Raw genomic sequence first — 15,901 nt, 5'->3', positions numbered from 1 at the left:
ACTCTGAAATTGTATCCGCCCATCTAAACACAAAATCAGGGAGAAAGTCATCAGTCTTTAGTTAAGCAAAGCATCTAAAGACTGACTTGTGAGTCTAGTGGAAAAGTGACTGTTCTTTTGGACTGTGGAAAAGGAGGAGAGATTGGTGGAGCTGTGGAGTGAACAGTGTTTAATTTGACGCATATCTGATCCACCAACCAGTTATTATTTTAGTGAGAAATCCTAATTTATTAAACGGTTCACACCTCATTCCCACGGTGTCCTCCCACTAAAATAGAGCAGTTAACCAACAGAGGCTGGTAGTGAGTTAAGGTGACAACATCCAAAATGTAAAGTCTGTACACAAATACGGTTTGTCTTTATTGATTATATCGATGCAGAACTGAGGAGAATACTTTCAACATATGACGCCTTTCATCTGGTGTTTCTAGAGCTATGTGTTTTTACGGACACGTAAAACATTGTTAATATTTTTTAAAGGGAGTTTGGTGTAATATTTTCCGCCAAAAGGAATTTAGTTGTAATCTTGCAAATCATGACCCTGCAAGATCCCTTGTCTTTGCAAAACCTTATAGTGTGCGACCAGAAACTCCTATTGTCTTAAGATGTGAGGTGGTGTCAGACTTTAGTCTTAAAAGTCTTTTCAGAGTCCTTTAGTGTATGGGAGCATTAGTTGGCAGTAGTATGGTAAGGCAGATGATAAAAAGTTGTTTAATTCTTAGGTGGTCTACTTATTATTTTCCTTATTGTTTTCTAGAGATGCGGCCTCAGTGGTTCGAATGTGACAAAATTCCTTTCAGTCAAATGTGGGCCGATGACATCCTGTGGTTCCCACTGATGCTCCAGAAGAAGAAATTTGTGGGATACTTTAAGTTTCAGGGTCACGATGTGATCCTCAGCCACAAACTGGAGGAAGTGGAGCAACTGTGAGATGACCTGCGTTTTTGGGGACATTTTTTTACTGCAACAAAAAAACATCAATCTTCCAAAGTTCCTCTTTAAATTTTAAAGCTGTCACACGGTTCAGCGTTTGTTGTTCAGTTTCACTTGTGGGAGGAAACGGCAAGATTCCAAGGACTTAAACCATGTTAACTGTACGTGCGTTTACATGTAAAATGACTGTAACTTCTTCTTTTCTTTTTTTACGTGTTTTCTTTAGAAATGTAGCCAGCTGAAGATCTTTTTTTTCAGTCACACCTTACATCATTTAAAAATGAATAAAATAAAGCCATTTACTGACAGAAATATCCAGTTATTTTATTTTTCAGGATAACTGATTTAACACAGTTCAGCAAGAATTCCTTTGATAAAATATTTACAATATCTACAGTGACAATTTTATTGGATTTCATATTCTGTGCAAGTTAGATAACTTGATTCCTGATGCATTTTTCTTGCCAAAACAAATGTTTCATACTGTATGTACAGCATTACAGTTTCTTCATAGAATAAAAGTTGAAATATGTGCACATATGCTGATTTGCATGTTGGCATTGCTCATTTCAACACAGTCATTTCGGTGTGTTAGATGGTGTTAGTTGGTGACAGTTTGTGAGGTAACATGAGAGCGTATATGGCAAATTGTCCCTTTGACTTTATGTTTTATAAAATACAAGATAAACTGTATGTGTATAGACACTAATATGCATAGTTGTTTTCATGCCAAATATCTGAAAAATAGAAAGTCTAATAGTGTATGAAAAGGATGAAATGGCTTGTTTGCCCTGATACACACTGGGCCTCATGCAGGACGTGATATATTAAATGTCTGCTTATTTTTGTTTATATTCAGTTTGTTCTTATTTTGTTTGTACCCACTGATTTCTGTGATTCACCAATGTTGTCTTATTTTTTCTCTTCTCTGAGGTGAAATAATATTTATTCTGACTCACCAGATGCAGACTGTGGGTATACAGCTGACATTGGCTGCCTATTTCAGCCTGCATTCTCCTCCACTTCCACTGTCTGCATGCGACCATTTTGCATAGTCGCTGCATCCTCGGCTTAGCGGCGCCCAAGATGACTGATTGGTTTTAAGAAATACAACCCAGAGCGCTTTTTTCCCTCTATACCAGAATAATAAAGGGTGCTTCCAAAATTTTCTCTAGGCCCGGGGAGATAGGTCTGGGTACGCAAGATGAGAAAATTTCACAAGTGGAAATTCGCTTCTACCAAGATAAGAAAAAATACCTTGTTTTCACAGTCCACAAATTATTTGTCAGCAAGGAAACAAAAGTTTTAAATTTGAGGGACATAAAAATTGCTTCCATTTCATATTAAACCATTTTCTTTCATTTCAGTTTCTGTGCATCCCTCTGCTGACACATCATTTACAGCATCACAACTTTTTTGGCATTGCTGGTTTTTCAACTGTCTTGTAACAGCAATCAAATGCTCTGGAAAATCATATTAAATTTGTGTACGTTTATCTGACAGTACATCAATTTACTACCTCTACCACTCTTACGGCCTTTTTTTGGTGGCACATCTCCAGTTCTTGGGCATTGAGTATTTACACATGGCACAACACCTGCCCTTATATAGTGTTTAGAGGGGCGTTAGCTTTGCTATGATCAAGTGGGATTCATCATTCAGCAGCACACCTGGGTAAGAGCAGATCTGGATGGTGAAGAATGTTTGGTGCACCTGGAGTTCATTTCTCTTATTTTTAATAGAAAACTAAAAGAAAATATCAGAAAATGTTGCTGCATGAGGCCCATCATTACACAAATTTTCAATGAGGATTACTTTAACTGCCTCCATCTGTAAAGTGATCCAGCCAAAAACCTTCCAGTAAAATTAAAGTAATACAAGCGATTATTAAATTTTAATTGTGTAGGAATCCTGTTATATGATTTACTGCACATTTATTGCATTTATTTTATTTTAATTAATGTATATCATTTATCTTTGGTAGTAATCAATAGCTTATAGTGTTATTATCGACATTATTATGCCACTAGTGCCATTTTTAATCTGTAAATCTCAAATCTCTGCCCTTTGTAGTATTAGACACTTTGAGTGTAGGCCTTCCAAAATAGCTTATAAAAAAACTGGGAGTCAATTTAAGCAGAGAAGGCAAATATGTTTCTCTATATAAAAGTAAACACGAGAAATAGCACAATTGTCCATAAAAATATAAAGTATGCTGCTACACATCCTTATGAACTAAAATCTGTATCAAAAATACATTGGTCTAAAGTTATTCAGTAAGTAAAACCTTCATGACTGGAGATTTAAAATAATCCCATCCTTTAATAAAGTCAAACTCTGTCCCTCTCAATTTTTCTCCATATTCTTAGTGTATAAAACTTCTCACAAGGTTAAGTTATGAACAGGTGCTGTAGGAAATGAGTTGGAATGCATGAATATGTTGTGCTGAACGTCTGACACGCTGACTGGTCCCTTGTAAAATAACATTTAGAGGATTTTCTGTCCTACATTATTTCCTCATCAAGCAGAGCATAAAATGACACATTTATGAGCACACTGTCTTTTCCAGTTACATGGTTGATGATCAAACCCTGAAATAAGTCGAGAAGTTGAGAACTCATTTACATAAAAAAATCCTCTTATTGAATGAGTCTATATGGTGTGATAGAAGACTTTGTAGAAGTAAGAAAAAAAGTTGTGTAATCTACATTTTTCTTTAGCTCACAGAGCAAGTTATTTTCCAGTTTGTGATCTTCATCAGTGGCTGTGTTTCTCTCCTGCACCTCCAGTATTCAGGCTTCAGATGGGGGGCTTCAACCCGTTATTGCCGCCAAAGAGACATCCCAGCTTTGGCTGGAGTTCATTCCACACCGCTCCCATCTGGAAAGAAAGCAAAAGGTCACTTCTCTTCATACAGATTTCCTTTAGGCTCATTATACTAATAGAACAAACGGCATCAAAATCTTTCTTTCAGGAATCATTTTCAGGAAACATTGACCGCTACGTTCACATTACAAGAAAATGTAGGAAGATTCCCTTTTTTTTAATTTGCTTTCATGTGACATCTGATAAGTGTGGGCACAGAAATCCAATTTTTTCCAATCAGATTTGGGGCCCCTTCGTATGTCTTCCTCAATCTGATACCTATCCTCTCATGCGCCTGCTGTGAGAGCGCTCATATCAGAATTCATGTGTGTTTCTCCCATACATTCATAGTTCTTCCACGTCATACTTCACTATGCAGGCACATAGCGAAGCGGTCTGTTGAAACGATAGAAGGCTGCTGTCGCTGTACTGCAATAGGCTGGCCCAGTAACATGTCAATAGAGCCTGACTGCCAGATGCTTTCTGATGGGGACAGCTTGCCAACATGCTTTAACAACGTTGTTGTGAGGCGCCGACAGAGATATTGGAGTGTAGCTCTGGACATCCTAAGATTTGGGGGAACTGTTCCTTCATGAAACCGTCCACACTGTGGTCCCACTAATCCTGACTCCTCCCACACCCACACCTCTCTCTCCACAGAATTACCAGTAATAACTGCTAACTGAACTACAGCTTTTGCGTTCCATCATCTCTTTCCCCTTATGCTATTGTAACAACAGCTCGTAATCCAGAAGCCTCAATATGCCAAAATGTCACATTACCCCGAAAAACAAATGGCAGTCGATGATGTCATACTGCATAGGCTCATAATTGGCCATGTGCTTCTGTTTGGGAGAGTGCCATGGGAGAAACAGCCCCTTCCGAACAGCTCAACATATGGCAAGTTGTCGTCTGACCTCTGCAGCAAAATCATTTTGGAGATGAATGTTTGCACAATTATGTCATTAGTTTTTCCCAAGTAGGTATAGCTGTGGCTGGAGCAGCTATGTAAACCACTGTTAGTTCACGATCAGGCCCCTGCACTCCTTGGTCAGAGGAGCAGAGGCCCAGCGGAAAATGCTAAGTTAGCATTTAGCTAACTAGCTATGATGGTCAAAAGAGAGGCAGGTAAGGTTAGGTTTTGGGGTATGGTAAGGCTTACATCTCTTAACTTAAACGGTAAATCATGTCTTAATACAGTAAATGGATAAAGAGGGATATTGCTATGTTTAGCCTCATGTTTAAGTCACTACAAGTGGCTTTTTAGCTGAGTTCAGATAACCATCGCGTTAGTGGGTTTGTCTTGTACTGAGGGTGGGCGCGGCTTGTAGGGGCATGACATATAGGCTTCAAACAGAATGTGGCTGCAGCTATAAAATGTCTCCTTTTTTTCCCCAGATACCTGTTTTGCAAATGTGATATTTTTTGTTGTTGTTCGATGTGTGTCACATTACTGGTTGCATGTGAGGCGTTTCGGGGCAGAGATTCATTCACACTTATGTCAGATAGACTACAGGTCATTCTAAACATGAATGTGAATCGTCGAGGAAGAAAAATCTGATCTAAAAACTTTAGATTAATTAAGCACTGTGATGTTGACGTAGCCGTGAAATTATATTGGAGTTTAAGTGTAAAAGGCTAGGTTCAAAAAGAGCCATCTAACTTAATAAATATACACAGTGTGCTTTATTTGATTTTCAAACAGGCAAAGGCATATGGGAGATTCACTCGTCTGTGTGAAATGTAAGTCGGGTCAGATCCTGCATGAGTAGAGAACATCTCACCAGTGATACCATCCATCATTATTAGTTATTTCGTTGGACTTCAAAAGCCAATTTAAAACTGATTTGACCCTTCTTAAAGGGTCTGTGGAAAAATGATTTCCACACAAGTGGTCTCACCTCTCTGTGTCCTTGGACCTGGGAGTTAACGAAAGCCCCCAGAATGTGGGATGTGATTGGAAGGTAGATGAAGATGAGCTGTGTCTCTTGATGAAGGCAGAACAGGGAGAAGTAGTTACGCAGCTCCATGGTCTGAATGGCGTTCTCTTGCTATTAACAGAATAATAAAGAAAATTAATTGGGAAGTTGTCATCACTTACCGAATGATAATGATAATCAGTAAGAAAAAAAAAAATTGTGGAAATTTTCCTCCAATGATACTTGAGATGTGATGAGGACGATAAAGCTCTGCTCAAGCAAGGAGATGGTTATAAATCATTTCATTACATTGTTAATTGGCTCCAGATATGATTCACAAGTGAACTATTGCTTAATCCTCTCCTTCTGACTTTATCAGTTACTGACTGACACCAACACTGGTTGGTGTTAGGGGTGTAAATCACAAGTTTCATCACAATATGGTACACAGATTCTTTGGATAATGATATGATATTTGCTGATATTGCAAAGTCTGCCATGATACAATATGATTTTGATTTTGATTTGAATCAATTCAGGGGCCTGTGATTGACACGAGATGAGTGGTAAATATCCTAATTGTCTTTTTCTGCTAATTTCTGATAGCATATCAAACACCCTGTCTGTTGATGTGATAAACTAAACACCTCAAGGAAAGGGAAGTGCTTTCGCATATATACGCATTAAACAGAACGCTAGGGAGGACTTGCTGTGGACAAGCCTACTGATTGCGTTTACTGTAGCCAATACTGTTGAATGTGTGTTACGATCCCTTGCCAACATTTCAGATTTACCGTAGTTACTAGTTTAACTCTGTGAACAGCAATGAGGCCAGCCTGCTCTCGGTTGGAGAGTAATTCTTGCCACCACCATCACCTAAGCCTGTGGATTTCCCCAACGAATCGGGCAGGGATGAAATGGAGAAAGAAGACGACCATGATGAAGTCGTTTGAGTCGGGTTCTGAAGCCAGCAGCACTGCTGGTGAAGGACAGATGCAGCTCATCCCTGCGATGAAGCTGATGCATCTCAATGGTAGATAAAGTGTTTTGTTGGACGCAAAATTAGTATCCAGGAAATGACAAACTCTAAATACTATTAAAAATACCAACAAAATGACTTGTTTATCATTGCTGGGCCAGATGCTGGCATATAGGTGACAATCAGCAACATGTGTGAATAAAAAAGCGACTTCGGTTTCATGGGAACTTTCAGTCTTAAGTAACTGAATAACAGTTGATGACAGGGTGGGTCAGCTGACAGTTACAGTCCTCTAAGCCCAAACTGAGAGGTCAGAAAACTGCAAACTGCTACTCTGAAAATTCATGACCACATTTGCTAAATACAGACAAACCACACTACAGGAACTACAGTCACAAGATGAGAACCAACAGGGAAACACCAGTATCCAGTAAGTTGACAAATGCTGTTAACTGGTACTGAACCTAATGGGACTCTTCTTTGTGCCTGTGTGTGAACTTGGTTCATTTAAAGCTCTTATTCATGAAGTTATGTTAATGTATCTGTCCCCTTCAATGAATAAATCAATGCAATTTCTCAAAACTCGAAAATATAAAATAGCATAAAAATCTTTTGGTACAAACTCTTTAAAAATATCTCACATCGCTTTTACTTACATGCAGGAGATGTTGTTTAAAAATGTATTGTATACATAAGTAGAGTGCTGAATTTGAGGATTGGCTAATGAAGGGTAATGAGATCCTTGAAATCCTTGCTGCGTTTCAGGGGAGTGTATTAGCAATAGATAAACTCAGGCCAATTTAGCATTTTTTTTATTACTAAACTAAAACAGTTTGCTGTCAATCAGGACGCATTGTCAAAAATGTGGAAAGAGAGAAACCGAAAGAGATTGACCACCTGAACAATTCGTGACTCCAGCTGCTCCACAGATGCCTGCTCTTTGGGCTGCACTGTGGCGCTCATCATCTGCCTCTTCATCATACCGTACTTGTGCAGAGCTCTCTGGTGCTCGTGGAGCACGCCTTTCTCATGGCGCTCACAGAGATCCTAGAGGAAAAAACACTGTCAGCTTCTTATGTGCCTCAATGTGACATGGTAATAAGAAAATTAACAGTAATACACAACAGCCAAGGACAATGGAAGAATGCTGACATGATAATGAATTGAAATTACCATACATATTACTGTTAATAGATTTAGTAGAGGCTATAGAAAATGCAGCTTTATCTGCCCACCAGTCCCCTTATTTAATCTCAAACCACCCACTACTAAGAGCTATATTGCTAAGTGAGATAGACTGGTTGGGTGCGTTGTTATTAAAATTAATCATTACATAACTGAGTTACTAACCGAAGATGGATTTACTGTAAATATACAGCTCCTCGTCGTGTCTCTCCATCAGAAAGCAAGAGATTGATTTTACTGCCTTGATGGATAAAATCCATTTTGCAGTACTTCATAAAGTGAGCATCACTGGACTGGGAGGTGAAATGTGCAAACATCAAAACAAAATCAACTGTCCCTGGGGGTGGACTCGAGTTAAATGAGCAGAGCAAAGTGAAACTAACTCACTCTGTACGACTGCAGCAAATCCAGGAAAAGATTCAGTTTTTCCACAACATCATCCTCTTCCCGTCTGCCCTGAGGACATAAGCAAAACAACATTTATTACCCAGTGCCAGTTTTGGACAAGCGCAGCAGAGCAGGTGGTGGGGATGAAGGACTGAGGGCTATACCTGCTGAGCAGCTTTGTCAGACAGCACGGCGAACTCCACAGACAGACTCTTCAGAGATTGACGCAGGGTCCCCCAGGTGCTTTGTGAAGAGGCCAAGGAGGGAAGAGACGAAGCATCTGAGCCCAGCGTACTGTCGAAAACAGCGTTATTACAGAGCCAGAATCCAACACTGTGATGTCTTAGTTGCCAAACTCATTTCAAACTAACAACCATGAAGAGACCCAACAACACAGAGGATTTGGAATCTTATTAACATTTGTTTTCTCAGCCCGAAACCTCTGCATACAAGACACAGACTTTAACTTTATACCCATAATAATGAAATACCTGAGCTCTCTGCCAAACATGAGAAGATCAGTTGCATTCTCCTTAGAGCGCTCTGCCATTTTCTCAGCTCTGTCCCGCAGCTTCTGAAAGCTGTTGTGAATATTTCTAATCAGCTCTCTGCTTGTCGAAAACTGAGCTTGAATGTCAGCGGGGAGATATTCCTACAAAACAAATCAAAGAAATTCTAAATGCAGGTAATTGTTTAGGAGAAAGTATTTTTTTTTTCATCGTACATATGTGACAAACCTTCGCCAGGGTTGCGACTCTGTTAGTCATGAACTCATCACCCGTTTTCTTGTAAGCGTCACGCAGCTTAGTCTGAACATCCTGTTAGGGAGGACGGTTGGGGAGCGTGAGTGGAAAAAGACACTGAGTAAGTGGAACAGGATGCATCTCACTGTCAAGTCATCATGATGATAATGCTCATTGCGCAACAGCCAGTGACACAGCAGGAGGCAGCGAGTTAAAAACTACAACGTACAGAGCCACTGAAGGTGAGGAAGGTCTTGACCAACTCGTCCTCTGAGAAGAATGGGTGCCTTGCCACCAAGTTAATGAATCTGCAAAGCGCACGTCTCCTCCCTTCAATGAAGTCACGCTCAGAGACGGAGGTGAGGACTGTGGACAGAGACCAGAGAAAACATGACGACAACACATTAAGCAGTTTGACCAGGAGGGTTAATGTGGAGAGAGTTGGGGCTACAAACTTAAAAAGGGACAGAGGGTTAGCAAATACAAATGCGACTTTTATATTTAAAGTCAATCAAAATAATGTAGTATTCCTTTAAAGGGGAAGTTCATCATTAGTTAGTTAGTTTCATTAGTTATATCAGTGGTGCCTGGTAAGCTAGCAGTATCGGTTAGCTACAAAGTAATCTGTAGATGCATGCTTCCGTCTGCACAGTGATACAGGTGGCGAGTGTAGTATGGTAGGGAGAAAATAGTTCCTACAAAAAACTGCTCCCAACAACGTCAGTAGATTGTCTTGAGTAACTGGGTCATGATTCCTGTAAAGAGACATGGCTGTTGAGTTTTTCAAATGTATTTTTTGGCACTTTGAGCACCACAAGCCGAGTGCCATCTAGCTCCATTATATTTGAGAGAAGGTAGACATCTCTACAACACTTTGTTAACTCCCAACAAAACAATCCAGATTAATAAATAGCACTACGGGTAAGAGGGAAAATGTGTGTTTTTGATTGAAAAAAAAAAAAGAAATACCAAAGGAGAACTATTTCATATGTGAAAAGAAGTTCTTTAAAGTCATTTGTGGCTCTATAGGGAGCAGGGCAAATTAAATAAATTGCCTTGAGTGATATCACTTGAGTCGGCGCTAGTTGGTGGTGAAGGCTACATGATTAAAAATGAAAACTTTCTGGGGGTGTGGAGTTTAAAGTTACGTTGCCTCTGTAACCTGCTCTTCCTCTCTGCCTGAGGATAGTGAATCTCCATCCTAAATATTGGTGATGACGTTGCATTGTGGGTAATGTAGGCAATGGGTTTTGACAAGAAATAAGAATGCATGGAATTAATACATAGATATGTATTTCTTGTTCTCTTGTCCTCTCTGATGCAACTATTTGAATACGTTTTGTCTGACAGTGTTATAGAGGTGAAATGCTAAAATCAGTGGAGTGCTCCTTCAACATACCGCATGTAAATTAGCCATTTTCAAAATCTTACTCAAATCCTCAAACTTCCTCTGCACTGATTACTGAAAAAATGAATAATGAAGTAGATCTTGAGCTACACATATCAGTAAGATGAGATGAAAAGGGCACAACTGGCGTATTTACACGTGAGGTTTCTTTCGAACACATTTTGTACTTGATAAAAATCTCTAATTGAGACATTGTCTTATCAAGTGTTTTGCGAGGATTCTAATGTGTGTTTGTGTGTGTGTGTGTGTGTGTGTGTGTGTGTGTGTGTGTGTGTGTGTGTGTGTGTGTGTTGACATAATTATCATTCCAAAGCTACAATAACTTATTGTGAACTGAAACCGGCTCATTTTACACATCACTAGTTTCCTTTTCCTTCTTTCAGGCAATAACTTTGATGAACAGCGATTACTGTGCTTGAAACAACAGAGCCTGCGGGAATAACAGCTTATATTAAAATATAACATTCATTATTTATCAAGCAAAAGCAAAAGCAAAACAAAAAAACACTCAGTTACCAGAAGCACCTGGATATTTGCAGCTGACCTTTGAGTAAAGCATAGAAACCCAAATCCAATAATGCTCAGGAAACAATAATGGGCTCAGAAAGAAAGATGGAGGAAATGCGGACACAGAGTAATAGTAACTGTGTAGATGTCAGAGTTCAGACAGAGTAACGTACCTCCCTTTAACATTCTCTTAGGTGGCAGCGCCGGCACAACTCTGTAGGCAAATCTCTGAAGCAAAACCTCATGGAAGACATCAAAATCACTGTAACGCCGGTAAACTGATATTTTATAACGCTGAAAGCAAAAAAAGCAGAGAAAGAAAATAATCAGAAAATGGTTAAGAGCATTCAATATTAAAATTTCTGTTGGTTACTTGGCTGATAACTGAAGGTAAATCCGAACTTTTCTTCATAGAGACTGAAAACGTCTACACGACAAAAAACACTGGCACTAATGTGAATTGGAAAATGAGACGTTAAGTGAGAAGAAATTATTCTGCACCAGTGCCATCAAGGTGAGACAAACAAGAAGAATAATGCACCGTTTGTTCAAGGTTATTCTAACACAGTCATTTGCATGCAGTAGGAATAATGGGATCCCTTGCCTGGCTGGTGACCTGGTACTCCACATGTTTGAGGAACAGGCCCTTTTTCTCAGGTATGAGCTCAACCTGGACTGTGTCCCTGAGAAGCAGCTTGTCCAGCGTGTGAGACATTGTCAGAACGTCCTCCTGAGCCGGCTGCATCCTTAATGCTTTCAGGTCACTTGGCTCTCCGAGCTGAGGTTTTGGTAACTCTGTCAAGCACACAACCAGCACCAACCTCTAATATTTGTTTTTTACGAGTATATCAAAAAAATGTAGAATGAAATGAATTTCCTAACTGTGAGGAATGCTGGTTTTAAAACCACTTTTCTCTTTTCAACAGATTACTACGTGTCTTGCTCTGTTTGTCTTTAGTTGGCACGGTATTGTGCCTGGTGTCTGGTATTCATCCCTTTCTGTGCATTCCAAGAAGGTCATGAATTGAATGTAATGTACTGCGACAAATGCAGAAAACTTGTTCTTGCGCAGATGAGGAAGTGGCATGCAGCTAGCTGCCATACTGGCCACACCTGAAATAACACTGAGAGCCTTAAATAATCATAGAAGGTTGGGAATGGATCTAACTCAAGCCAGCATAATGGCTACCTCTATGAAAACCATGAAACTCCCTCCTATCATCTTCCCACTGTGGGACTATAGTGAAAGAATGCAACACTTAAACATAGCTGAGGCTTCTCTACCAAAATAAGATAAAACAAATAGCTGATTTACATCAAAATTCTGGCTTTTATTCTGTTGTGACAGAAACAAAGTATTGGGTAAAATTTATATTTTTGTACAAATACATTACAAATAAATACTCCTAAATGAATTTGAATTATTATGATATGCAGTATATCTAACTTAAAACAACAGGTGGATGTATCCCAGTGTTAACCTTGAGTCTGTGTGAGACAATAAAGGAGTGAAATTTGCCCTGTTCATATGAAATGTCTTACGGTAGCAGGATAGCTGAGGTTGCCCTCACACACACACAGGAATCATCAAGCTACTCATTAAGCAAAACCTTTACTGCTCTGCTGTCACACTGTCACTTACCTTGTATGCAATTCTCTAACAATTTGGGGCTTGGTTGCTTTCCTTGCTGAGCAAGAGCAATCAAGGCGAGTGCTTTATAAAGTGACAACTTGCTCAGGAATCCATCTGTGGTGTCAACATGCTCAGCAATCTGAGGGGGACAAAGACAACATGATGTGAAGCTCACCGCTTTTGGGTTCAAGATCCAAATTCAACTGTGGTCTGCATTCCTCGACGCAAAAAAGTGCTCACTAGACACAAAGGCGATGATATGCTGAATGGTCAGGAAAGGGGAAATTCTTCTGAGCCATGACAAGCATTTCACACGCTAAGAGTGATTTCATAACACCAGTGTGTTGTCGCATTAGCTCATATCTAAAACCAAATCTGTGTCTTTCACAATCTGCTAACCTACACACAGTACCTGCCTAACTTCCTGTTGACAATACATTACTCCTATATCTGTATATATACAAATATATGATCTGTATTGCCTAATATAAATTCCCAAAACATAATGCTGTATTAGAATCAAACAAATATTCAGAGAAATTTCCAATACCATTTTTTCCTTCCTGATGCCAATTACAATTCCTGAACTTGTGTGTCTGCTGATATCGAGTAAAGATCCAATACCACTGGGTTAAAAAAATGTAACAACATGATGTGAAATGATTGGTATCATAGTTGTCACTAAACCCTTTATAGTACATTAACAGAAACATACAGAGAATGGACACAATAGAACTGTTTGATTATGTAGTTTGGCATTTTTCTCATGGCTTATGTTACACTTTTTATCGAATATCAAGTCTTTGCCGCTCTAAAACAGTAAGACAGTAGTAACCATTGGCTGCACAATACAACTTGATGTGCGGGCTACTGTTTTAGAGCAGCAAAGAAGAATGACTCCCGGGAAAATGGCTGTTTCATTCTCTTATGAAACTACTTGAAGGTTTATTGGCATCGACAATATCGGATCGTTGCTGGGCCTGTGTACTTGTCGATACTTGATCAAGCATTTTAGGCAGTATCGCATGGCATTTCCAATACTGGTATCGGTAACAGAGCAACTCTGCACAAGGATATTACATGCTCATGTGTTTAACTTAATTCATTGCTTTAATTAAAACATGAGTCTCAGCCTTTTCAATTTACTAATCAATAATTACTTCATATTCCAGCCTCTTTTCACCCTGAAGCCTCAAGACTATAAGAGCCAATAAGTAGATATAGAGTATGTGGATGCATGGATGGATAGGATACACAAGGTATATACACATGTCAGGTAAAAGACAAGAAGCTAAAATTGACACTTGTTTGAAAATGTTCTTTACTGTTGTTTCTAGTGGGTGTTGCCTCTGTATCATTACAAACTACAGCTTTTTTCAGACTGTTGCTTGCTGCAGCCGCTTAATGTTTTAAGTGTGAGCCCCTCACCTGGCCTACAACCGTCTTGGAGAGATCGGTCCTTTGGAGCAACCGCTGAAAAACTTCAACCTGCACTCTCTCATCTGTCCTACAGCGGATGGCCTCATATACTTCCCTGTAATAGGCAGGAACTGAGCCTAAAAGGGGAACAACACCTACATGTAGCATCACAACCACCCAAGTGTAAGAAATAGTTGATCAGAAGCAGAGCCCTAATGAAAAATCACTGCAACATAAGACCTTACCTTACACCACCTTTTGACAGGACTACTCATTTTATTTCCCATCATATGACTTTATATGATCCCAACACAGATTGTACAGTTTTACTTTTCAAAGTATCCAAAACAGCACATAATCAGCTTTATCATATCTTTACAGTAGTGAGCAGTAGATAAGATGGTGATATGAAATCTGACTTCTAAGTAATATACAGCTTATGTACTGCAACCGACTGATTTTCACGTGGCAGGAAAAAAAAGCATCAAAACTTTCCTAAAGCCGTTGCTTATCTTTAACAGCAATAGTTACTGTAGCTCATCCGGTATCAAGAAAACATTAACAGGCGAATTAAAATAACATCAAGCACTCGTGGAGGGGTTTACGATGGAGCAACTTCATTTTGAGATCTTAATGTACCCAAAAGTTCTCATTGGTCAGTTTCCATCGCGACTTCACCGAGCACATATATCCACGTTTTAAAACATCTAACACAATATTTTCAACCGGTTTGACACTGAAACCCCAAACAAAGCAGCAAAGTGATTAAGAAACGACATGGCAACACTGTGTTAAGAAGAGCAGAAGAAGTTTTCGCACTGTACCTTCATTGATCTCTCCTGCCATGGCTCTGACTGTCATGTGAGCGCAAGAGCACCTCCATGTGATTTCCTGCAGAAAAGAAAAAACAAGTAATTTATTTCTTAAAGTTGTAGCGAGCACTGGGTAAAGTCCAAGTGTGCAGCAGAGCAATATAAACCTTCACTTACATGCACTGACAGCTAATGAGCATGTCATGTCCTGCAGTGGTGAAGTTTAAAGAAATGAAGAAGCGCTGGTGTTTGTTATTTGTATCAAAGCAGCTCAGTCAGCAGCTGTGTTAATGCAGTCAACATTTCTCATGATAGTGTGGAAACTGTTGTCTTAATAAAGCCTGTTTATTTCCTGGTTTCACTTGGCTGCAAGTAAATTTGCTTAAAATATTCTGTTCCTCATTCTTTATACTTGGCTGAATAACTGACGCTGCGTTCAAGACCTCCTCGGAAGTTTCAGCTTCTGTGATGCTAAAGCCATAAAAACGACTTTCCTGATATTTAAATACAATTACTATACTAGGTACATTTACTCAAGTACTGTACTTGTACTTTACTTGAGTATTTCCATATTATGCGACTTCTACTTTACTTCTTTTACTATTTCCTGAGAAAATAGTGTACTTTTTACGTCACTGCAAGTATTGTTAATTTAGTTACTTTGGAGATTCAGATTAAAAATACAAAATATAATCAACGAAAATGTATGATTTATTGTCATTGATTAAAATAAAACTTTGCTGATGGCCAAAGGGTAAATTCACAATTCACACAGCAATATATAAAGTTAAAAATTTGGCTCCACTTTTACCAGCTGCAACATTAAAGTGATGAACACATGAAAGCATTAATAATCATAATCCATCATCCATCATTATAATATTCTGAAAAGAACCATGCTGTAGATAGATAGATAGATAGATAGATAGATAGATAGATAGATAGATAGATAGATAGATAGATAGATGCACTTTATTGATCCCAGACTGGGAAATTCTTTTGTTACAGCAGCACATAAAAATCAAAAGCAGTAAAACACAAAAAATATACATACCACACCAGAGAGAAACTATATATCAAAAAATAATAAATCTTAGCATACTCTGTAAGT

At 39.0% G+C, this 15,901-nt stretch overlaps 2 protein-coding genes across 4 annotated transcripts in view; one reads left to right on the top strand and one right to left on the bottom strand.

The window, feature by feature from the left end:
- nudt1 (nudix (nucleoside diphosphate linked moiety X)-type motif 1) overlaps positions 1–1,783 on the top strand; it is a 6,556-nt gene extending 4,773 nt beyond the window's left edge. The window contains exon 4 of the mRNA XM_050069287.1: positions 758–1,783. Within this exon, the coding sequence (XP_049925244.1) occupies positions 758–930 (173 nt within the window). The 3' untranslated portion in view covers positions 931–1,783. The remainder of the gene's footprint in view (positions 1–757) is intronic.
- Positions 1,784–3,642: 1,859 nt separating this feature from the next.
- On the bottom strand, positions 3,643–15,092 carry snx8a (sorting nexin 8a). 3 transcript variants are annotated; one of them, XM_050069283.1, is made up of 14 exons: positions 14,968–15,092; positions 14,803–14,869; positions 13,988–14,133; positions 12,569–12,698; positions 11,531–11,721; positions 11,100–11,220; positions 9,241–9,377; positions 9,006–9,086; positions 8,760–8,920; positions 8,433–8,562; positions 8,269–8,337; positions 7,594–7,743; positions 5,700–5,849; positions 3,643–3,813 (listed from the first exon to the last, which is right to left on the bottom strand). In XM_050069283.1, exons 2-14 carry the CDS (start codon positions 14,837–14,839, stop codon positions 3,733–3,735), a joined length of 1,584 nt encoding a protein of 527 aa, XP_049925240.1. In that variant the 5' UTR covers positions 14,840–14,869; positions 14,968–15,092; the 3' UTR covers positions 3,643–3,732. The 3 variants fall into 3 exon arrangements, with proteins under 3 accessions (XP_049925240.1, XP_049925241.1, XP_049925242.1); XM_050069284.1 differs by having other exon boundaries at positions 13,988–14,115; XM_050069285.1 differs by lacking the exon at positions 13,988–14,133 and having other exon boundaries at positions 14,968–15,005.
- Between the last annotated feature and the right edge of the window lie 809 nt (positions 15,093–15,901).

The sequence above is a fragment of the Epinephelus moara genome, chromosome 18, assembly GCF_006386435.1.
Source record: "Epinephelus moara isolate mb chromosome 18, YSFRI_EMoa_1.0, whole genome shotgun sequence".
Taxonomy (NCBI): Eukaryota; Metazoa; Chordata; class Actinopteri; order Perciformes; family Serranidae; genus Epinephelus; species Epinephelus moara.
Note: the sequence above shows the minus strand (reverse complement) of the source record. Positions and strands in the feature narration are given on the sequence as shown.